Source organism: Phyllostomus hastatus, unplaced genomic scaffold (assembly GCF_019186645.2).
Source record: "Phyllostomus hastatus isolate PE091 unplaced genomic scaffold, TTU_PhHast_1.1 phas_contig_402, whole genome shotgun sequence".
In the NCBI taxonomy this organism is placed as follows: domain Eukaryota; kingdom Metazoa; phylum Chordata; class Mammalia; order Chiroptera; family Phyllostomidae; genus Phyllostomus; species Phyllostomus hastatus.
The window spans coordinates 10,141,352-10,165,321 of record NW_025333873.1 but is presented as its reverse complement, the minus strand read 5'-3'; the positions used below and the strand labels follow the sequence as shown (position 1 = coordinate 10,165,321).

The 23,970-nt window shown below is 38.0% G+C and overlaps 1 protein-coding gene and 1 non-coding gene across 6 annotated transcripts; both read right to left on the bottom strand.

The window, feature by feature from the left end:
- Nucleotides 1-675: 675 nt before the first annotated feature.
- RAD51AP2 (RAD51 associated protein 2) lies at nt 676-23,867 on the bottom strand. 5 transcript variants are annotated; one of them, XR_006786333.1, is made up of 4 exons: nt 21,886-22,115; nt 17,172-17,540; nt 5,702-5,785; nt 2,084-2,138 (listed from the first exon to the last, which is right to left on the bottom strand). XR_006786333.1 is itself a non-coding variant. In XM_045844290.1 (3 exons), exons 1-3 carry the CDS (start codon nt 9,392-9,394, stop codon nt 2,020-2,022), a joined length of 3,468 nt encoding a protein of 1,155 aa, XP_045700246.1. In that variant the 3' UTR covers nt 676-2,019. The 5 variants fall into 5 exon arrangements, 1 of the variants encoding a protein (XP_045700246.1); XM_045844290.1 differs by lacking the exons at nt 17,172-17,540; nt 21,886-22,115 and adding an exon at nt 6,130-9,394 and having other exon boundaries at nt 676-2,138; XR_006786334.1 differs by lacking the exons at nt 2,084-2,138; nt 5,702-5,785; nt 21,886-22,115 and adding exons at nt 13,184-14,392; nt 22,328-23,867.
- Nucleotides 4,581-4,652, bottom strand: LOC123822632. The gene has a single exon (XR_006786390.1). It is a non-coding gene; the product is annotated as a small nucleolar RNA U83B (small nucleolar RNA).
- Nucleotides 23,868-23,970: the final 103 nt, after the last annotated feature.

The following is a 23,970-nucleotide window of genomic DNA, read 5'->3' as shown; positions in this document are numbered from 1 at the left end:
ATCCTTCCTTCTGCCATTATATGCTTTCTGTTTTTATAGTTCCTTAATGCTTCCTTCTTTCCTTAGTTTTTGATAAGTAGCCCATTTTTGTCCTTTGTCTAGTGTTTTGAAAAGGATTATTCTACTGATGGTTGCTCTTAAATGCATATATTCTCTATTTCTCTTCTAATCTCAAGCATAGAAAGTGAGCTCCATAGGCAAGGTCTTCTGTATTCTATCACTGAAGCTAACACAGCAGTAGGAATATTAAAATATATTTGTTCTATGAGTAAATAAGTTAATAGTAGATATTGACTACATGATCACAATTCTGCTCTGGAACCAAAGATGGACTCTGGAGGGGGAAATAGAAACTAGAAAATGAACGCAGAGAACAGTGGGAAAAGAGACAACAGAAGACATTGCTTCTATCCCAATCCTGATACTAACTTTGTGATTTTGAAAAATGTATTCATCCTCTTTGCACCTCTATTTTTTTCATTTGAAAAATAAGGGAAATGGATTAGAACAGTGATTCATTACTTTTTTTCTAGCATTATGAAAGTTTTATTTGGAAATGAACTTTTAACTATGAAAACAAATGTCAAAATATTTCTCATAACATCATCCACAGAAACTCTCTTAATCTTAAAAATTTTTTTCACAAACATTTCTTGTATAATGCAGCATACAACAAAGAAATGGTATATCTTTTTTCAATTTTAATACAATGGAAAAACTATATATATTACAAATTTTAACTAATAAACACTAGGCAGGCTAACAGTTTAAGTCTATAAGTGAGAAATTTCCTAATAACAAATAATCAGAATATTTTTAGCATCAGTCGCTTCCATAGCAAACTATTACTCTGATCAATAAAGCTTGCTATCATCAGGCTTCTGGTATAACGTATACCATTACTTAATTTTTAGTACTGTTTCCCACCTTGGTTTTTCACAGTTACTAACATATAAAACTGTTGCAAAGTAGGGGCAAGAATTTGCAAAAACAAACAAACAGAATCCCCAGCTTATTATAAGCATGGATTTCTATGATGGAAATTTTTTCTAAGCAATGGACTTTCAAAGCATCAAATCACCAAAACTGAATTTGCCAAGATATTTTTGCCTAAGTCAAGAAAGAGAGGCATTTATTTATTCCAACAGAGGAGCTGAAATTCAAGCTCATTGTTTAGTTTAGAGGTAGGTGGGGAAATTCAGCAGTGTGAAAAATGACCACTAAAAATAGGTTCACTAAATTTATTTTTTAAATCATAAAACATGTCTTGCAAAAGAGCATTACGTTCTTCAAGAACAGATACCAAGAACATGTGGACATGTTCTGAACGGATACCAAGAACATGTGGACTATTATTACTTTTTCTCCCTGTCCCAACCCCCTAAAATGTTACAGTGACCACAAAGTGTTCATAATAATTACATGGGGGTGGGTGGGATTTTCCTTTTTAACCATCAACAGTGAACAAAACGTAAAATTCACTCACTCTGCTGTTGTTTCAAAATTTCAGTGTTAGCTTTTATACATCGTCTTCCCCACCCTGTTTGTAAGGAACCAAAACATTACATTGGGAAACAGCAAAGATTTCATTACACCTCAAATGCAGAACACCTATGAAGCAGAAAAATGCTGGCTTTTTAAATAGAAGCAGATAAGATTTTTGCCTCTTTAAGCGTCACAGGTCTTTTTGAGAAAACTATAAAGGCTATACAGATCTACTCCACAAAAGCATTATCTATTATGCACATATTATAAAAATAAGTTGACATGTTTTAAAAGATCACAAAAACTTTTGATGTGTATATTGTTAACTACATGAAAACATCAATAAAATATAATTTTTAAAGGTAATTAGATAATTCACACACACACATAAAATTTTCTCCATACTTGTAATAAAGAGAGCCCCAAACCCCCAACATAGAAGAAAAACATCCAAAGAAATAAATAAAAGATTAATAGTTGTCATGAAAGTTTTTGAAATATTAAAGTCCAGTATCTTAAGTCCTCATAACATATTTACTTTAGATAGGGATGAAGTTGTTTAAGCTTAGCTTTTCTTGACAAACCAACTCTGATCGGTCGACTGCATGTCTTCAGAGGTAGTACTCTTGAAATTCCATGTGAAAAATTACTACCTAAAAATAGAAGACAATAAAAGTATTTAAGGCATAAAAATTACTCATAGTTTCTAAGCTTAACATTTTTTTGATAACTTTTAATCATACTAGCAACATTTACTGAGTCACTGAGCTAAGTGCTTTAAATGAGTTAGTTTACTTAATCCTACCTCCATTTTTAAAATGTGGAAACCTCAGCACAAAAGTAACTTGGCCAATATAAAATACAAACTAAATAAAGTCATCATTCCAGTCTGTCTCACTTAACAAAAAAAACCTATATAGATTTTAATTTTTTAATTGATTTTAGAGAGAGGGAGGGAGGAGAAAGAGATTTGTTGTTCCATTTATTGATGCAATCATTGGTTGATTCTTGCATGTGCTCTGACTGGGGATTGAACCTGCAACATTGGTATATTAGGATGATGCTCCAATAAACTGAGCTACTCTGCCAGGAAACATACATAGATTTTTAAGTTAACTTGATATAGTGGCTTAAAACACCATGTTATTTTTTTATTGGAAGTTAAACAACTAAGCTATACTGTTAATGATTATGTTTGGCTTCTAATAGAGATTATTATCAATAATAGAGCACAAATGTCATTTTCAAAACAACTCAAAACATTTCATGAAGATTTATCTGTTACTAAATCAGTTAACCAGACAAATAGGATCAACTACCATTGATAATAAAATACAACAATACCTCTAATTTTCAAGGTGCTTTATTTTAAGAATAAACAATAAGGTACAGATTTAAAGCTAAAAATGTATCAAGCTTTCATTTAGTTTTAATGAATTATTAGTATGACCTTACTATAAAAAGCACATTATATACTAAAAATACTGCAATCAACATAACTTTAAATCTGACAAAAGGTAAACAGCATACTCTCTACCAAGTTTAACTAAATAGAATATGTATCTATGTAAATAATAATAAAGTGAAATGCAAAATTTAACTCTGTAAATAGGGAAGAAACAGCCTAACAGAAAGAAGTATAAATCAGTTTATGACACTTTAGTCATTAAAATTATAATTACTTACAAAAATTAAGAAAAATTATCACTATTTTTATATTATTTAAGCAAAAAAGGATAGTCCAAATAAACCAAAGTTGTGCCATCATAGCTGATACACTAGATTTGGTTATAAATTAATATCAGCAACTTATTCTAAATGTACCTCTTCATTATGAGACTTTTATTTCAAAATAAAGCCATGATTTGTCTTTTTGATTACTTTTTCAAAATACAGCTTTCCTTTTTCATACTCCAATATGACAGTTAGTTCTCATAATTTTACAATGGTGGTAAATCACTAAACCAGTTTCTATCAATAGTAGGGCCTGTACAAAGTATTTGCCCTTAACCAGCCATTCAGTTGTGGTTCTGAGAGTGTGCTTTTTCGTCACCCTGGAATAAATTATGATCCCTTTTATTATTGCTATACACTGGATTAATGTATTGCTTTGTATTATTTAACAACTCTAAATATTCAAACATACTACCAGAAATTGGTCATTTTAAAAATCAATGTTTAAAAAATGTTATGAAATTTATTAGTTGTCTTTTAGAAATAACACTAACTCAATTGTTTTCTAAATCCTGGCAACTCAAAGTGTAGTCCACAGACCAGCATCACCTACATTTGCTAGGAGCTTGTTGGGGATGCAGAATCATAGGGCCTACCCCACAACAGAATCAGAACCCTTTAGTAAAATGCCCAGGTCATTCGTATATACTTTAAAGTTAGGGGAGAGCTGATGCTAAATGATATAAATGCACTTCGCACACTGGTTGGCTGGCTTATAACACCTGCTCAAAATAATTCCAAAACACTTGCCTTCTCCGCAGAGAAAGGAGAGAGACACAAAGAGTGACAGGATGCTACTGGAGACATAAGTGGTTAGAAACTTTCATTGGAGGCATCGTAATGACAAGCGGTAAGTATCAAAAACGTGTCAGCGCAATCAGGAGTTTCCCAATGCCTTTAAATTCACACTGCATAAACACGTCTTCCCCCACTTCCCAGTGTCTCTCCAGTCTTCCTTCGCACTATGGGGTTTTAACAAGCCTCAGGAAGATTATCCTATTTCTGTGCACTTCCAAAGTAAGTCCAAGAAACTATGCTAACATAACACTAAATAGTTCTGACCGACTTCACACACATTATTTTTCATATTTTATAATAACGAGGCACTTTTCCTTGTGAAGAGGCAATACAGTATTATGGGTTCAAATATTCCCAACAAATGTAACATTTCTTTTCCAATTTGAGCACATAATCTAATCTTCCTCATTCATTCATTTCATTATCACAATTATAGTCATGATGACAAATGTGGGTGTATGTTTCATTCTATCTCAATATTAACCCAAGTTCTCCCTTTCTTTCTGAGCTAGAAGGAACAGCTCCTATCCTTTCCAGTCTAACTCTGCCACACTTCTTTTCCTTCTTTTCTCAGAAGGAAGGCCACAAGGAATGTTTCCGCGGTCTGTGCCACACTTCTTTTAGTCTCATAAAGTATTGTTCCCTCAATTATTCCTTTTATTCAGGGCAGAAGGAACTACCTGTGGGCTTTTGATCTTCCAGGACTTGGATTAAGTTTTAAGATTATTTTATCGTAAGCTGAGAAAAAAGAGGACAAGATGCATTTCTGAAGTGACTGACTAAAGGTACCAGGGACAGCATTCTACTGATGAGAAGCCAGGAAAATGTTTTAAGAAATGATGAATGCATGAAGATGTTGTGGTAAATATAGTTCACCTACATCATTATTGTTTTTAGATCTGGTCTTATTGTGTAATACCAGCAGTTTCTAACCAAATGAAAATTTAGTCATGTAGAAAACAATTCCCTAATGTCAATCCTACCTCTGTCTCATCCCATTGGTACTATTATAAGTTAGAATAGATGTTAGACTTGCTGTGTTTTATTCTGATATTGTAGAGCTCTTAGGCAAATAATGAAGTTGTTTAACTTCCATTACTTTTATTTGTATAATAGTAATCAAAATTTTAAACTCCATAGTCATAAATCTTGTTAATATATCTACAATGATACTAAATTGTTTAATTACTAAAGAAAATGTCCATATAAAGAGCTTCATAGCAGTTAAAGGATAGTCTATATGAAGAGCCTCATAATAGTTAAAGGATAGAGAACGTTGATGATAATTATATAACTGGGAGTAACGTCATCAATAGAAACCCAACTTAAATAAACACCTTTTTTGGTTTTGTTAATTAATGTTGCATCTATTAGGTGTGTACACTAGACATGTGTAACACCTATCTTATTACATAGTTACTGCAGTGCATCCCTGCAAATATTTAAACACATTTAAAGAGCCCATTTCCCAATAATATTCTAAATCTAATATTCTGAAATAGCATTTTAGTTTTGAGGTAGTTTTTAACTATTAGAATTTCCTTCAGTAAGTTATTAATGTTTACAAAAGTATAAATCTTTGTATTTATTTTCTAAGAACCTAAGTATATTTTCCTCTTGCTAAGAATACAAGAATAAAGTAATCATCTTAGAAGGTATTTTAGAAAATAATAAAAAATCTTACCTCCTTTCATGAAATAATTAATTTTTTCTTCCTTAAATTCATCAGAGAAAATAGCAGGTCTTTTAGTTGAAGGTTCTTCACAATCTGAAAATAAAGATCAATATGTTATAGCAAAAAGTAACTTTTATATAAAATGTTAATAAGAAATTACTTTTTCAAAAATATTCTTCCCATTGGCTCCTAATATTTAGGTAAATGAAGCAGGATGCTTCAAAGCTCCTTTTAGAATTTTTATCACTTGTTTTCTTCAACTTCATTATATTATTTAATGTTTGAACACTTGTTTATAGAAAATATTGTACATTAGTAAACATTGTCTATACTTTATTTCCTTTTTGCCAACATTATATATTTGGCCTACACAGAAAAGAAAAGCAGCAATTTTTTTCTAGCATAAGAAAAAACTAATTTTAAAACTAATTTTATACCTTTCTCAGAAGTAGAATAGAGTAATTTCTCCTCTGATGTTCCTAAACAGCAATATTTATTAGGAACTTCCTGTTTTCTGTTTCTGGGTACTGTTTCCCATTTAAATAAACGTTGGTGTCTTTTACGCATATTAGGACCTGCTGTAGTATCACAGATCAAAGAAGATGCACATATTTTGTTGACTGTACTCATTTCCAAATCCTTTTTTATTTCTGTTTCTACCGCTTTGAAGATGTTGACATCATTGTTTTCTCTAAAATAATTTTCTTGCGCATTATTTGTTTCTGCAGTGCTTAGAATTTCATTTTCTTTACTGATCTTGTGGAACATACGAAGTTCTTCAAGTACTAAATCAAATTTACTTTTCATCTCAAAGTTTTTGCCTACTGTCATAGTTTCTGTTGTTGATAAACACTTGGCAGTTAAGTCCTGAAAACATTCATTGTTCCTTACACTCAGATCAGTTTCAAATTGATGTCTAACACATCCTGTCTCAGAGACATTCCTTGGATGAGAATGATTTGAATTAGCTAACTCCCTTTCTTGCAAAACATTCTTACATTCATTTCTGTCAACTAGATCATTTTGATTAACATATTTAGTTTCTTCCACATTTACTTTCTTATTTATTGCAGAAACTGGTCGCATAGAAAACATGTCGTCCATTGGATAAAAAATATTTTTCTCTTTTTTTTCAATCTTAGTATCTTTATGAACTTGACAATTATGTGTTAAACTTTGTGTGGTGTCTTTTTCTTCCTCTTTCAAAATTACATCATGTTCTTTTGCCTCAATTTCACTTCTTAGCAAGCTCCAAAAATTTTGCATGTGAGTTATAATCGTGGGATTGGTTTGTTCAGTATGTTTTGTGGAGTGGCTTGTCAGTATGGCTTGTGGCCTAACATTGAAGAAATCTTCAAATATGGACCTCAAATTAAAGCTACTGATCTTATTATGCTCTTGTTTTCTTTCAGTATCTAAATCTTGGTTGTACATATTTAGCTCATAAATTTTTTTATTAATATGTTCATGGTTGTTTTGTATGAAATGAGGAAGGGACTTAACATGTGTTTTCACAGTATTAGTACTACAGTGAACCCAAGTTTTCACATTCATAATTTGTTCAGAACAAGTCTTACTCTTGTAACCAATTTTTTTTGTCAAATAAATTGCATCCATGTCATCAAAGTCCATTAAAACTAAATTTTTGGCTATCACACTAAAGGAATTGATGGGGTTTTTCTTAGACACTTCGAAAAGTTGCTCAGTTTTAAATAACTTTATTTTCTCTAACATAGGTTTTGTATTATTTCCTGATGGTCTTAAAAAAGTTAAAGTCCTTCCTAGGTATACAATATGATTTTCCACTATAATATTTTTTGGATAGTTCAAACACATTATCCAATTGAAAATGCATCTCTCTTCTAATTTAGAATCATTTTCAGTTCCAGTTAAAGAGTCAAAGTTATTGAGCAGAGAAGCTATGTTGGTTTTCAATATGCTATGTAGAGGTTTTGAAACAGTGGTTTGTAAATATATGCATAAAATATTATTCTTTCTATTGACATTTATATTCCTAATTATTAGATATGGAACACCATCAGTTTGCTTTAGACACTTCAAAACTTTATGCCAAGCTAAAATACTATTATCTTCTTCATTTTCTGAAATACTTTTATGGAAATAAAAACTTTCTGTAATGAAATTCTCAAAAGTATTGCTTAAATAACGGTCTTTTTGTGTAGTATAATACTGCCACTGTAGTACATTATTGTTTTCTCCTTTACCATTTAACCAAAAAAAATTTATTAAAGCTTTTTGGCTACTCAGTGTTCCTATCATGAGAAGCTTTGGTTGTTCTTCATGTGTAGTCATGGCTTTTGTATTATAATAAACTTCTTTGCTTAAAACACCTATTTCTGATAATTGTAGCAAATTCAATTTTTCTCCAGTTCTTTTCATATTTTCACATTTAGTTTTGTAATTATGCATAATCTGACTGTTTTCCCTATTTTTTCTCAAAATATGTCTGATAGGGTAGTCCCAGCTTTGAGATTTTTCTAATCTGGTAGGCATGTAACTGTCGGGACATGTTTCTGCTTCCTCCCGATTTGCAGTTTGTAGTTTTATAGTAAAACTTTTGTCGGGGTCTCTTACATCAGACTTGATACTACTGTGCTTACAGTAGAGTAAACTGGTCAAGTGTCTTCCCCTCACACAAATATTTTGCTTACTGAGTGACTGGTGGTTACTTTCATAACCCTCCGAAAAAATATTTTCTGCATCCGCAATTTTTTTATCACTCAGTACGTTTTGCTTCTTAACATTCACTCTATTTTGGGAGCAGTTAATGTTTGTGAAATCCCCAACATATGTCTCATATTTGTCATTCTTCTTCTTTGCTAATTTCTTTAAATAGACAGGGGACATTTTGCTCTTTAAATCGGCTGGAGACTCAGGGATACCTATTGTGCTGCTATCTCTAAAATAGCTGGGTTTGGCAATTTTCAGGCCGGGCTGGTTGTGAGATTTTGATATTTTTAGCCTAGATGCTGAAATGTTATTTTCTTTTTTATTTGATGGCGTAGCACCGTCAGCTTTGTATCTGCTCTTAATTCCCTGAAATGTTGGTTTAGTCTCCTCGTAAAAGGTAACGTCCAACCGTAGATTTCCTGTCTGTTTTCGGCAACTGTTGTCTTTCTGACTACTGTCTATTCCTTGAACTCTATATTGTTTTCCGTCCTCGTTTTTAACTCCTCGCATGTCGCCCATGGAGACGGTGGGCAGAGGCTGGCGGACCACAGCTTGGGATCTGTCACTGCGGGGCACACCGAAAGCCTCCGTGTCACACAGCCCTGGTTCAGAGGACCTTCCGGAAGCCTTCAAACCGGAATCCCATTTTTGTGAGGGGGCAGACTTCAAACCACTTTTCATCTCGAATTTGCCCCCTTGGCCCCCCAGACTGCTCAGCTGCTTGCCACTGGCTGATTCCTCCACACACAAGTCTGTGGAGTCGTCGAAAATCACGTCGGCTGCGACGAGCAGCAGCTTGCAGGGCCTGGACGGCAGGTCCCACTTTTTTTCCACCTCAGACAAGCGAGGCACCAAAGGCAGTCGCCACCCCGCCTCAGAGACCCTGCCAGGCTCCTCGAGACGGAGCCGCTTAGGACACGGGGGCTGGGAATCGGGATCTTCAGGAGGAGGGGAAGGTGAGGCGGGCTCCCTGAGCTCCGCAACCGCGGGCGTGAGGCGCGTGAGCGACATGACAGAGAACTGAGGGTATCTGTCCCTAGTGTTCGCCAGGTTCTAGCGGTATTCTGGAGGGCGCAGAGAAACTCCTCCTCTTTCCAGGGCTACCCCGCCCACGCCCCGGACACGCCCCTCAAGGCCCGGCCTCAGCCTCAACTATATAGTCAGCCCAGACGGCCACGCCCCCTCCCCCGCCCCACTTTAGCCCCGCCTCTGCCCAGACCACGCCCCCCCACCCCAGCCGGTTGAGATCCAGGCTGTCTCCCTCAAAGCACTGAGCCAGGGCAGCCGGCCGTTACAATGTTTATTTTTAGCGCCTTCTGCTAATGCCAGGACTGAGGCTGGTCTAAATATTTTCTCCCCTCTGTCAGAATGAAGAAGAAAAGTCAGAATCTCTATCATTTTTCTAATTTGTGAAGGAAAACGGCTTTATTTTTAAAATCCTGAAATTCTTCATATCGCTTCATAGATTATGCAAATATGGAACCGCTATGCTGTACAGCTGAAACTAGTATAAAACGCGAGCATGCCAACTGTCATTGAAAAGACTTTTAAGTTAAATTAAGAAAAAAGTGAAAAAAATTCTGAGATTCTATGTTTTCCTCAGACGCGGCTTCCATACAGCCGCTACCCGCGCCCTGTCCAGTAACATCTTCCAGTCGCGTGAGCACCAGACCAGGTCTCTCCGTGTCTGGAAAAACCTTTTTAAACGCTGTGAATCGTCTCAGTGGCCCTGAAAATCAGATTTCCACTTTACCAATAACGTGTGTTTCGGGGGGAAGAAGGCACTGGTCCTTAACATCCTTCCCTGAAACAGTATTCCAGGAGAGAGTGTGTGAGAATTGTGATCCAGAAGATCATTCATCTTCCCTGTCAACCCGTAGAAAAGCAGGTTTCCTATCTGCTGCGGGGCTTCTTTCTCTGCTATTGCGGATGAAATCACTTAGAGATAAAATGACGTGCGTCCACTGTGCCATTTCTCGGAAGCGTAAATAATAACATACTTCTGCCCCACACCAAATAAGTGTTGTGAACGTTATTTTTCTTTTCCTTCAATAATTTCCTCAAGTAATGTATTAATAACTTCGGTCCATTCTGATTTCCGTCAGCCCCATAGTCCTGAAGTGGTTATCAAACATGTTTGTCATCGTAGTACACATGTTTGTTAAGAGACACGTCGTTACCACTCAGTAATCCAAAGCCTCAGCCCCCCGGACGGGTGTCGTCTCAAAGTTGGCTCGTTTTTCGCCCCCGGGTGAACAGGAGTAGGAGCCACGCCACTGTGCGACAGGAACCACAGCGTCAGAACTCCAGGGGGCGCGCGCGGGGCAGGACGGAGCGGCCACGCTGCCTCAGGCGGCGCGAGGCGACCGGCCTCCCGCCTGGTCAACGCCCTAAGATGCAACGAGACTCCAACTCGGGGCATCTGCTGTCCCTTCAGCTTTTCAAACGTCTTCGGAGAAAGGGGCGCTTGCGCTGGTGGGAAGCCTCGCAGTACCAGGGCTCCATCAGCACCGAACATACGAAGGTGGCGGTGGGTCAGGTGACCCGTTGGCGAGTTCTCAAAGCGCTGCTTCTACAGATCTTAAATCCCATCTTTTTTTTTAATAGAATTTTATTTATTTATTTTTAGAGAGAGAAGGGAGAGAGAGAGAGAGAGAGAGAGAGAGAAACATCCATGTGCAGTTGCTGGGGGCCGTGGCCTGCAACCCAGGCATGTGCCCTGACTGGGAATCGAACCTGCGATGCTTCGGTTCGCAGCCCGCGCTGGAGCCACTGAGCGCCGCCAGCCAGGGCTAAATCCCATCGCTGTTTTTTAAATCTCCGATTCCCCCCCAGTTGTGCATTGCATCCGAGTGCAGTCTGCGCTCTGCGTGTGAGCAGCCCGGGAGGGAGGACTTGCCGCAGCCATGCAGCCAAGGCGGGGGCAGTTGGCGCCCTGGCTCGGTATTAGCCACCAGCTTTCCGTCCGCCCCGGGAACGCTGTAGCTTTGTGAGTCCGGAGTGACTTGTCACTTGGCGTGTGAGTGTTCGGCTGCAGAGTCCTTCCGAGTTCACCTCCAGGCGGACCTTTTCGGCTTCTGTGTCCGTTTCCACCGCACGGCGTGCTCTCCCCGCAGCACGGAAGTCCCCCCCACTCCTTAAATACATACAAAGTCCTTTCAGAATTGCGGTGTTCGGTCCAGGCGGGCTCAGCCGACTCAAGGAGGCCGAGGAAGCGGGGGGAGGGCTCCAGCGCTGGGCCGAGAGGTGGATGTGAAGACGAACTAACCGAAGGCGTCATTGGTCCCAGGGGTCTGGCTACCAGGAACAGCTCGCCTGTTAGGATGAAAAGCAAGCGGGGTCTGGCAGAAACTAAGCGATATTTTTTAAAAACTAAATCTAAACAGAGATGATGTTACAGTAACTACCTTACAATACCTATCCTGAAAGTAACAGATGCCCCAGAACTTCTCTAATTGTCAAGACCTGGTTCGGTGCATCCTTTGCACCTGAATTCGGCGCGTTCTCTACATTAGTGGATCTTACGATCCACCAGCAGGAGAACTGGTGTTGACAAACAGGCGTGACCAATGCCATGGCCCCCTTGGACAGTTTTTTGAAGGGGTCTTGCAGAAAGAGAGCCAAGAACACAGAAAGTGGAGAAGGAAGGCAGCAGTGGGGCCCAAGGAGAGGCCGTTAGCTGCTTGTCCCTTGCAATGCTTTCTCACACGATTCTACTGAAGAACAATCTTTTTCCTAACTTTTAAACGTTTCTCACAAACTATGCCTCATGAGGAAAAATGTAGGATGAACACACATGTATAGTTTTATAATATAATCTGACACATAGTCATTATACACATGTCATTATCTGTTGTTTTGCCTGGTACTTGATCATGAATAGAAAGGAAAGGAAGTTACAACATGTCACATACTTTGCAACTTTGCCCCGGGCCTATCAAGCTAATCACCCACTTACTAGAGTTTCACATCAGCTTCCAAAACTTAAACCCAGATCTCTGGAGACCACTCCGAATACAGAGGTGACTTTCCCAAAAGTTATCTAGTGCAGAACTTGGACAACAACCTGAATAAAAACAGATACAGAACATGGGCTGCTTGGTTACAGTTACAATGCCATCTATAATAAAATACTGAAATAAGGCAGGGGGCAGGGCTTGGAATATAATGTGTAGTTAAGCAGGGACAGAACCACAGGAAGCATGGTTGAGCCAAAGATCCTTTCTCTTACGTGAAAAACTAAAAGAGAACAAGGAGGAGGAGAGGCAGAAGCACTGTGACTGTGCATTTCAAAGCTGTGTGAATTAGAATATTTAAAAAATGTGTCTTCTTCAATATAAAAATAATAAATCAAAATATTAGAAATAGAATTTTAGTTTAATATGCTCTGTAACCATCCAACTTTTGTAATATAAAAAAAACTGTAAAAGGGCACAGAGCTTTTCTTGTTTTTTTTTCTTATAAAATCTCTGATAGGTAGAAAAAACACACAAAATAACTTATTTCAGTTCAAACAATATTTAGTGTGGACTATATTGTGATCAACATTGTACTGGGTGCCACACTCTTTTGATGCACAGGCTTTGCAGTAAGGAGCACTTAAATAGATATGTGTCTCTCTGTTGAACAGGAATGGAAAGGAATAAAACAATAAGAATGATATTTTTAAATTTTTTAATTAAATTTATTGGGTGTCCTTGGTTAATAAAATTATATAGGTTTCAGGTGTACAATTCTATAATACATCATCTGTATACAGGTATTGTACTGTGTGTTTACCACCCCAAGTCAAATCTCATTCCATCACCATTTATCCCCACCTTACCCTCTTCTACCTCTTCCAAACCCCCTTTCCAGGATTCGGAAAATAGATATTCTATTGATAAAGGTGGGGTAGTGGAAAAGTTGGACTCGTTTGAGAATATATTATAAAAATAAAGGTGAGAAGATTGTATGTAGATATATTGCATTCAAGAAATTGCTAGGCTTTTTATGGCACTAGACTGTGAGCTGAAAAAACTAAAATGAAGCTGAACAGTGGGTAAGGACTATAAATAGATTTTATCTTAGCATGTGTATTAAAATGAATTGGTATGTTTGTGAAGGACAGAAATATCAGAACTGCATACTCCCAGCAACTTTTTGTTGCTGTTATTGATGTCCTAAATATACATGGTATGAGCAAAAGGATATAATTTATATTCTGTGCTACTTATATTACTATCACACGACACCTATCAATTCTGTGTGGGCATAGAAACCTCTTAATTCTCAGTGAAATCAAACTTCATCTCTTCTTATTAGCATGGTTGGCTTGGCTTTAAAAAATGATTTCAATGTGTGATTACTGTTTTCATATAGTCTGATTTGCAGACTATTGCAAGCTGGCAGATTTTTTTGTGGGAGTTGTATATCATCACCAAAATGCTTTTAAGTGGTAACTCCTTGAAGATATTTCATTCATTGCTTAATGTAGTAAGTTTTTATTTTCTGATCTCAGAATTAATTTCACAAAAAATTAGTTTGAGTTAGTGGGTTTCACTGCTACATGAATATAGACAGTCACTCTCAAAGTAAGAAAATGTTTGACTTTGTCTTAGAAAATATAAAAGGAAAAAACTATTTAAACTTTTATAAAGGCCTTAGAAAGCTGTGGTCAGGTCCAGGATAGCTACAAAATGAACAGCTAGAGAAAAAGTAAAAATGAAGTCTAGTACAACCTTCCTTTGTCAGTAGTAAAAAAAAAAAAGACAACTAAATAAAGAAATAAATAATATAAGCATATTTCTTGGCTTGCAAATGATTACACTGGTTGCCAAAAGAAGGTTCAGTTCCAGTGTCTAATGCCAATTGTAAAAACTTTTGCCATCAAATAAACCTAGAAATCCTTCTGTCCAGTCTAATTTCCTCTTTCATTCATAAATCCAGTCACATGATCTTCATGAAAATTAACCCAAACACTAAGTCTCTTCTTTGTTTTATAATATACTCCTCCACATCCGGTACAACCTGTATTGAATAATAAAAATATAATCACAGACTGGAAAATGTTAAATTTATCTTTAAAATCAGTATAAGAACGTTGTTTGCCACTGTTGGGGGTTTTGTAAATGGAGAATTATCCATCATACCCACTATACCAGTTTTGAAATAGTATCATTATTAAGTTATGAAAATAATCTTCCCAATTATCAGAACTCCCAACTGAATTTTAATTCTCCTAGATTGTAAAAGCATAGAAAAATAATCCACTGAGAATAAAAACTGAAGAGAAAGAGGGAATTGTCATCCAAATAAATGCTGAGCTCTATTTTGAATCAGGAACTTGGCATTTTGAATGATTCAAAGTAGAAGTGTAAGACAGATTCTATACTAAGTAGCTTTACAATATAGTTGGATATTAAAAATCTAGAAGGAGAACTAAGTGTCATTGTGGTATTTCATTTATTATTCTATTCATCTTAAGCATCTTAAATCTACGGGTAATTGAAAAGAAGGAAAGACCACTCAGAAAAGTAGGGAAGGTTACAGCTATCCAAATTCAGCAATGCACTGTAATCTGACTCTTTGGTCAAAACCTACCAATCCATTGTAAAACTCTTCATTTGGGGGTACAAATTTGGGTGGGATTCTGGGAATACTACAGACTAGAGATTTCAGGGCCACTTTGGTCTGGAGATGCTTGTAGTGAGACAGGAGGTCTTTGACAAGATCTTGTCCTGCTCAGACTTGGTTCAAGAATTCTCTCCTACTCTAACCTGAGACCTAGGATCTGGTCAGAAATCACTGCCACAGCCTATTTACTTGCCCCAGCCCTAGATCGCTCAAAGATCACACAAGATCACACAAGAGCTTCACCATAACCCTCAAAGAGCACAATTTTGCCCTCTCCGAAGGAAAAAGGTTTTGTCATTAAATCAGAAGAGATTTGTGTTTGGCATCTTTCCACTCATGTATACTGTTTAAATAAAATGCACCACCAAAACCAATAGTGTGATCCCTCCTACAGGAAGGACCAAAAAGGAATATTCAGAGGAAGAACTAAAAATTACACTCACCTGAAAGCATCAGAGACACTGTGTTTTATCTACCTTAATGTTTCTGGATAAGGCTTTCCTAATTAGTTTTAAAGTGACCCCATTAGGTTATTTTATCAACTGCTGGAGAGGTACAACCTCATAAGATGAACACAGGTATTTTCTAAAGATATAAATAGGATTACAATATTCTTTCCTCTAGACCAAAGTGACAAATATTCACACAGTACATGTTTTAATAATATAATTAATGGCCATTCTCTTAGATTAATAGCTTTATCAGCTCCTAAAGACAAACAGCTTCAATTTCTTTAAAAGTCTTTAGGAAGGTCTGTTCTTTACAAATACATATTCAATCCATAAAAACCAACGAGTACATTTTAGCTCTTTCAAAACTGACCTTCATCTACTGGATTCAAAATGCTTTCAAAGTGGCCAGCATCTCAAGTTTCAATTACTTATTTTCCAAATAGTACAATGATGTATAAAAATGTTAATGTTTCCAGATAGCAGGATTTTAATAGAATGTGGCCTTTATAGATTTAATCTTGGGGCTGTATCTATTTGTGAATGACCCTGAAGGATATAATGTCAGTAATACATCATTTTACTAAAGCACAAATGTGCATCTCATAATTCTGAAGCTGGTGCTTGTAATTGGTAACTAAATTAGTGAAAGTGTAGTCAACTGATCACCTTAGTGTGTGCAGCTCAATGTAGTTTCATTGATACTCATTTATTATCTTATTTAAAACACTATAAGTAAGTAATTATGATCATACCAACGACGCAATTTAATTCTACAGTGATGTTCATATATTGGAGAATCAGGAAGGTCTTAGGACACATCCCTCATGAATATTAAGGGTCTACAATGTACTTAAAAATACAATTAATTTGTTATTTATCCTTATTTTTTTTCCAATCCACAATCAGAATCAATACAGTCTATGGTCAATGAATGTTTTTTAAAAACATTATATGTGCTGTGAGCCTAAAATTGCTTTAAAAAGTAAAACCTCATTTAATAAAACATGTTGACAGTGTTATATAATTCTAATTTCAAAATATTGTTTAACAGTGTTATGAATCCTCACTTTTATTAGAACATCTATAAACTAGCCTAGGAAACCTTAAACAGAATTTGTATTACTTCTGGCACTGGCACTGTGATCAGTGTAGCTAATATGATTTACATGAGCAACAATATCGAAAGTCTCTAAGGAAATTATTTTAAATGAATTCAAGACCAAAACCATGAATTTAATTTAGTTTTCAACTGGAAGAAACTGGTTTAATATCATCTTACGTGCAAATTAGCACTATTAACTTACTATCCAGAAGTTTATGGATGCCTAATATCTTGAATTGTTGAACTACAAAACCCCACTTTTAGGTAGAGTTTCAATCTTTCTCAGTTTATCAATAAGGACATCAAGTCATGACAAGAACTGAATTTGCCCCAGACCACATCTAAGAAGTAGCAAAGTTGGTTCTTGAATCCATCTCTCTTAATTCAAAGTCCAGTCATTTTCAAGTAAAAAAAAAAAAAAAAGGAGGGGTGTATTTGTAAAACAAGAAAACTATCTTTCTGTTTTCTCACTACCAGAATATTCTTTATTAAAAACCTAAGTGCCAAATGCTGTATTTAAGTGCAATTATCCTCTGTATTAATTTCCTAGGGCTGCTGTAACAAGATAGCACAGTTGTTTAAGGTGGCTTAAAACAACAACAGAAGATTATTTTCTTACAGTCTGGAGGCCAGAAGTCTGAAGTCAAGGTGTCACTGGGGTTGGTTTCTTTAGGAGACTCTGAGGAAGAAGCTGCTGCATGTGCTGTGGGTGGTTGCTGGAAATCCCTGACATTCTTTGGCTTGTGCAAGAACTCCAGTTTCCGCCTCCATAGTCACCTGGTGTCCTCCTGTGTGTGTCTATCTCTGTCTCTGTGTCCTTCCTCTTTCTATGAAAACACCAGTTGTTTGGGATGTAGGACCCATTATAATCCATTATAGATTCTTCTTAACCTGCGAAGAACCTTCTTCCAAATAAGGTCACAGTTTCAGGTTCAGGATGGACATGAATTTTGGAGGCGATGCTATTTAACCCAGCACATCTTCTTACCTAAATAGTGATTTAAAAAAAAAAGTTAAACATTTTTTTCTATCCTGAGTTAACTTACTCTTCTTTGACTTAATAGATTTAAAAAAATTTTTTTAACATATTATGGGACATTAAAAAGGATTTTGTATTTTAAGTCATTACTGTTCTCTCAATCACTGACCAGATCCAAACAATTTGAAAATTATGACTTGCTTTCCTATGGATTCCAATTTTATCATGTGAGATATGATATTCAGTTTTTCTGGTGCTTGATATCCTCAACAGAAAAATTAAGCTACTAGTGTTTAAATTACCTACCTCACAGGCCTATTATGAATACTAGATGGAGAATATTATGAGTATATTGATTATTACAGGAATATTGACGGGATTTATGCCTTAAGAAAATAAAAGATGTCATTTTTAATTATAAAAACTTTAGTTGTGCTAAATAAGAGTTGCAAAGTTCTGGGTACATGACATCATCTCATTAACATTTGCACGACTGAAGCTGTAGATTTAGCTTAGTAGTCATCATCTCCTCTGGGATCCCTTTCACAGTCTAGGTTCATTCTTCCACAAATAGTCTCTCATAACTTTGTGCTTACAATGGAATTTAGAATTTATCAAACTGTTTTGTAATTATGTATTTGCTTATACATCTCCTGGAACAGACTGAAAGCCTTTTATAGGCAAAGCTACCTCTTATTAACCTTTGAACCTTCATCCTCTAGCACTAGATAGTCAATAAATATTTGCTGGGTAAGGACAGTAGTGATGGCCTGCTATGTTCAGTTCATTTTTTATGGTATATTAAGGGAAACTTTATCATTAATTTGTTTTTTTTTCTAAAGCTCACAATAGACTGCCTCTTCCAGAGTAATACAGAAACAGAGGAGTGATGGTTGATATATTGTCCATCAAATTACTGATGAAAATACAAAAAAAAAAGACAAAACAATGTCACTAACATTGTAAAATAAACCTAAGGAAATTTAATAGGTAAATTTGAGGGCAATTTTAACTTGAATTGTAAAATGGGTTATAATAATACCTATTTCACACACGAATAGGGTTGTACAACATTTATATTGCATAGGTATATTAGGTGGATAAAAACAAAGTAGTTTGTAGAGGGGAAATCATAATATTAATTGGAATGAGATGAGGAGGAAAAACTGAGGCAAACTGAAGGAGTCATCTGGAGATATTACTAATACATACATTGCCTCAATTTCCTCCTCATAAGCGAAATGGGTTTTACTAGTACCTATTTTACACTTAAATAGGATTGTATACTTTTTGGTACAAAGTAGTTGTTCAACAGGTATTGAATAAATACCTGAATAATGAATGTAAATAAATGAATAATGAATGAGATCAAAAGGAATTCAACCTGTAGCCATTACTAAACATGACCATTAATTACTTGAGCAGTTTTTTTCTTCTTTTTAAAAAATCAGCCCTGGCTGGTGTGGCTCAGTAGATTGTGTGCAGTACTGCAAACCAAAGGATTGCCAGTTCGATTCCCAGTCAGAGTACATGCCTGGGTTGCAGGCCAGGTCCCCAGTAGGGGGTGTGCAAGAGGCAACTACACATTGATGTTTCTCTCCCTCTCTCCTCTCTCTAAAGATAAATAAATAAAATCCTTTTTAAAAAGATCAAATACAATCCTCCCTCCTAGAGACTATAATAGGGGTACTAAACCTAAATTCTAAGATAAAAAATAAAAATCAATCAAAGCTCATCAGTGGTCACTCTTTATCTTCTTCAACCTCCTTAGGATAGTAAAATGAGCTTTACAAGAGGAATATGGTAAGAACACTAAAAAATGAAGAAGTCCACTATCTCTTTCCTCCCCAGGCACTAGGTAAAAATATAAACTCAATTCTGAATATCTTTTGGTGAAGTTTGTTCTTTCTGCTTGTCTCAGAGGGAGTATAGAATTCATTCTTTTAACTTACTCTTAAATTTTTATGCTAAGATTCTCTGTTGAGTTCGAGAGTTTATTAAAAATTCAAAGGAACAATATTAAGGAAAATAAATTGAAGGGAGACGCATGTCAGTAAGATCTACTTTAGGAAAGAAGGGTTTTTGAAGTCTCTTGGGGATCAGATGGTCTCTAATGTACATAAATTCCACAATTTGAATTCATGATCCTATTTTCAATGGCTAATTGAAACACAATTAAAAAAGACTGAGCCTAGCATATAGGACTACCTAAAAAGTCATTGAAGAAAGGAAATAGACTCATAAATAGTTCAATTCTGCTATCATTACTTCTGTTGTGTTGCCACTAAAAATGGTGGTACACATTTCCAACTTCAGAGCACTGCTATGAATCTACAGTTAAGGCCCAAACATAGAAGAGGGAATGGAATAAAACATTTTCTGTTCTTAAGGCTGCAGACCATGCATTTGCTATGACTGTTTCTGAGACTCTAAGAAACTTGGACAATAATTCATTCAGCAGGGACTTAAGAAACTTTTGTGGTGGATTGTTGAAACTTGAAGGGAAATTGGTGACATAGTTAAAGCGATCTTTCAAACTGAATTTAGATTCAGTCATGGATTACAGAGATAAATCAGAAGTGGGCTGGATGAAATGATCAACCAAGTCCATTAGAAATGGGACTTAATCCCTCTCTTGTGTGGTGCTGTCCCTCTAATTGCATGGGAATTACTCCTTCACGGTCTTGCATCTTATTACTTACTTTTTAAAAAAACATGTAGAAGGAATACAAAATTATACAATGAAACACTTTATATGTCAGGAAACCCACTGTAAGATTTTATTCTAGGCGATAACTTCCTGTTTGACTTTGGGAGGTTATTTTATTTTGTTGGTCTATCCATATATGTTTTAAAATAGGATTAAAAATTAGGATAAACATAATTATCTTACATAATGCATCTCTTCTGTGAGGATTAATACCCTTAGTTTTTAAAATGAGGGTGCTTTACCCATACAAGAAAATTACTATCATTATTCTTTATGAATTTAAATGAGTATAAATCAGTTTTTCCAATTCCTGTCTCTTTTCATTTTAATGATGACTTTCCAACACTTAATTTTTCCTCCAATTTCATAAATGCTCTCATGTCTTAAGTTCCACCCATCTTGGCTCATACACACAGCATGTCTAATAAACGTTACCATGAGCTCAAAAGACAACAAGCTTAGACCTGTTATAACCACTTGCACTCTTACTGTGATTCTCAGTTTTCAATTTGACCAGGCCACAATTACAGTGGATGGCAGTATTAAATGAAGTCAGATACACCTAAAAAGTCATTCTTGGTGGTGGTTGTTTTGTTTTGTGTTTTTGAATCTGGGAAGGAATGGTGTGGAAGTAAGGTGACTTCAGGTAAGAACATAGTTTGCCACCAAGGAAAGTAAAATGGCTCCTTCAGTTGTTTCTGGGCAAGTGAGAATTCGACCAGGTTCTCCAGAAAAACCAAAACCCCCTCCCTATAGACTTTCCTTCTTTCCCTTTCTCTTGCCCAGACTTATCCCCCCCCTTCATTAAGTCTCCAGGGTGGAAAGCTGACAGCACAGCTGAGATCTGCAGTGCTGGGGGCCAGGCTTTCAGCAATGGGACAACTGCTACAGCAGAAGGCATTCCTCAGTACCTTGGTGCATTATTCCAGCCCCTCCACTCCAAGGTGCAGAGCATCTCTGTGCTACAGTGATCACCTGTGAGATCTGTAAATGCCCGAAGGGGGAAAGGAACACAGGGCTCCCTTATTTTTTAGTATCCCTACCACATTCCTCTCTTTAAGTTCACTCTACCGTCCTAAAAGGGGCAATTGCTTTCTGTAATTTAAAGGATAACATTCCTTCCGTATCTTTTAGAATCGGTTTCTCTACTGTGACTTCCCCTGCATACAAAACTCGACTAAAGGGCATCTCAACAAAAATTTTTAACGAAAACAACATACTAGTGTTTAAAAAGGATAATGTTATACAATAGCAGATTAAAAATTAAGATTAAGATATCACATGACCCCAAACTCTTCAGTGCAAACAGAACAAACAAAACCTTGCCTCCCCAGTTTAGACAAAGCTGCTTTACCAAAGCGAACGCATCTAGATCAGATCTCCCTTACAACAGAACACAGTTTAAAAGCGTCAGTATTCATTTCTTCCTAAACACGAGTTCAAATTTATCTAAAACCGAACATTGCCACAAGAGACCTCTAGGGCGCAACAAACAGGTACAGCTCTCGGAGCAGAGAAATGGCATCGTGACCCCTACAGTCAGTCGACGCAGATTGCAGTGCGGAGACTCTTCTCCCGAAAGAAACCAGACAGCCCAGCGTAAAATGCTTTAGTAGGAGAAATCAACAAAAGACGGGAAATTACTCTGAAACCCTTGGAGGTCTCCACCGCCAACCAAAGCAATTCATCAGGACTGACTTTTGACCCGACTTCTTGCAGAGAAACAGAGTGAACCGTCCAGGCGAGCCTCGCTGCGCAGTGCGCAATGCGGTCAGGGAGCGCAGGGCTGGCGCTGCCACACTCAAAACGTGCTCGGCTGCCGCAGAGCTCCGGGGCCGCGCGCCCTGCTACCCGCGACTCCGCGCGACTCCGCGCTCCGGGTTTCCGCGGTCACCAGCACCGCGCGGGAGAGCCCTGCCAGGAGGGGAACCTGGGCGAGCTGTGTCTCGGAGTCCCTAGAGCGTTGTCCCCCTCTGCGCAACCTTCCCGAGACGTCTGGCCTGCGGAAGTGTGTGCCTGGGCTCTGCGCCGGCCAGGCTGGCATTTTGCAAGAGGCCACCACCGCATCACCGCTGGAGGCCCTCACCTAGCTGGAGCTTTCGATGGCCACAGACTCATGAAGCAGTGGTTCTCCTGGGCTTCGCTTCAGTAGCCTTAAGTTCTTCCAAGCAGGACACTCCAGCTTGCAGCCAGGAGCAGCTCTCCTGGTGGTGATGGTTTGTCAGTCTAGAGCCGCGATTCTCAACCAATATGCCTCAAGAGTTTTTAAAACGTGCAATACTTGACTATTTAGTCAGGGGCACTGACCTCGTTTTCCTTAGTTCATCAAATCTAAAACAAACAAAGACAACACAGCCAACACAATAACCTTCTGGTGGAAATGAATCAAAATTATACCTTTTTTTCCTCAGATTGGCAAAAAAAAAAATTTGTTTTAGTACGCTGCAGAATTTTAGTAATTAGTTTATTTGTGCCATGAAGTGAAAAAGGTTGAAAATCGCTGGGCTAGAGTCCATTTGCCATAGTAGATGCTCCTGGCGTCCTCAGAGCCGAAAGGCCGATTTAGCCATTTTCCTGGGGGTGATGACGTGTGTGAAGGCTCTTGGCGAATTGGAAAGCTCTGCTCAAGGAGAATGTGCATCTTTGATCTTCACTGTGTCTCTAGAACTTCTCTCCCTTTAAAATAGAAGCCCCGCCTGAATGTAAACCTCAGGAGGGCTTTCGTTCACTGCGTGACCTCCAAAGCACAGAACAGTGCCTAACAGTAGGTAGGTGGCCAGTGAATAACATTTGAGTGAATGAAAGTGCAAACATATACACTTGAGGAAAATGATCAGGTTGGAAATGTGTGCGAATTCTTCTTGCTCTTCCGGGTAGGGAACTGACCAAACATTTACTGGGCACTACTCTTTGCCAAGTCTTCTAGGCTTTGGCAGGCCAGTGGGGAGCAGAGGAGGGCTGGCCACTAGCATTGCTGAAGGACCAAAAAATTGGGGCGACGTGTAAGATCACTTAGTTCAAGCCCTCAATCCTGGATTCCAAGGATGGTTCATTCATCCCCTCTCCTTTTCCCTCTCCACCACCCGCACTCCCCACTCAGACTCACTAAAAGCGTATGCAATAAGCATTTATTAAGTGCATACAGGGAGCGCTTATTAAACGTGTGTTGATGGTTAGCATGATTTGCTCCAGGGCCAGTCTAGGACCCAGCTCCCTCCAAAGCACATTTCTCCGTAGCCTTTCCAGGCCTGGCCCCTCCTGGGCACTGGGGTCCTACTGCAGGGCCTGGCTCCCAGTGCTCCCGGCATAAGACCCTGGGACACAATGGCCCATGCCAAGTGCCCACCGCTAGGGCTCCTTCACAGGAGCCCAGGTGATGGGCTCAGCTTGCTGGGGACGTTTCCTTCAGGGAAAGGGATTTCTGCAGTTTTCTCCTCCACCTGCGGCCTGACAGAAGCCGGGCTGGGGGCCCTCCGGGGCTGAGCGCGGCGGGAACGGCAGGATCCACGTGCCGCATCTCTGGCCTCAGCCTTCACCACCAACCTGGACACCCGCGGGGCGTGCTGAGCCCACGCCGCCTGCCCTCGCGCCCGTCCAGGTGCTGCTACTCTGAGTGCCAGGCTCTCTTCTCCTATCTACTTTCCTCTTGAGTTTCTGCTAAAATCTGGAGACGTGGAATTCACCGGCGGAAACTCCGAGCCCCTCCAACTGAGCATGCGCCAATGCCAG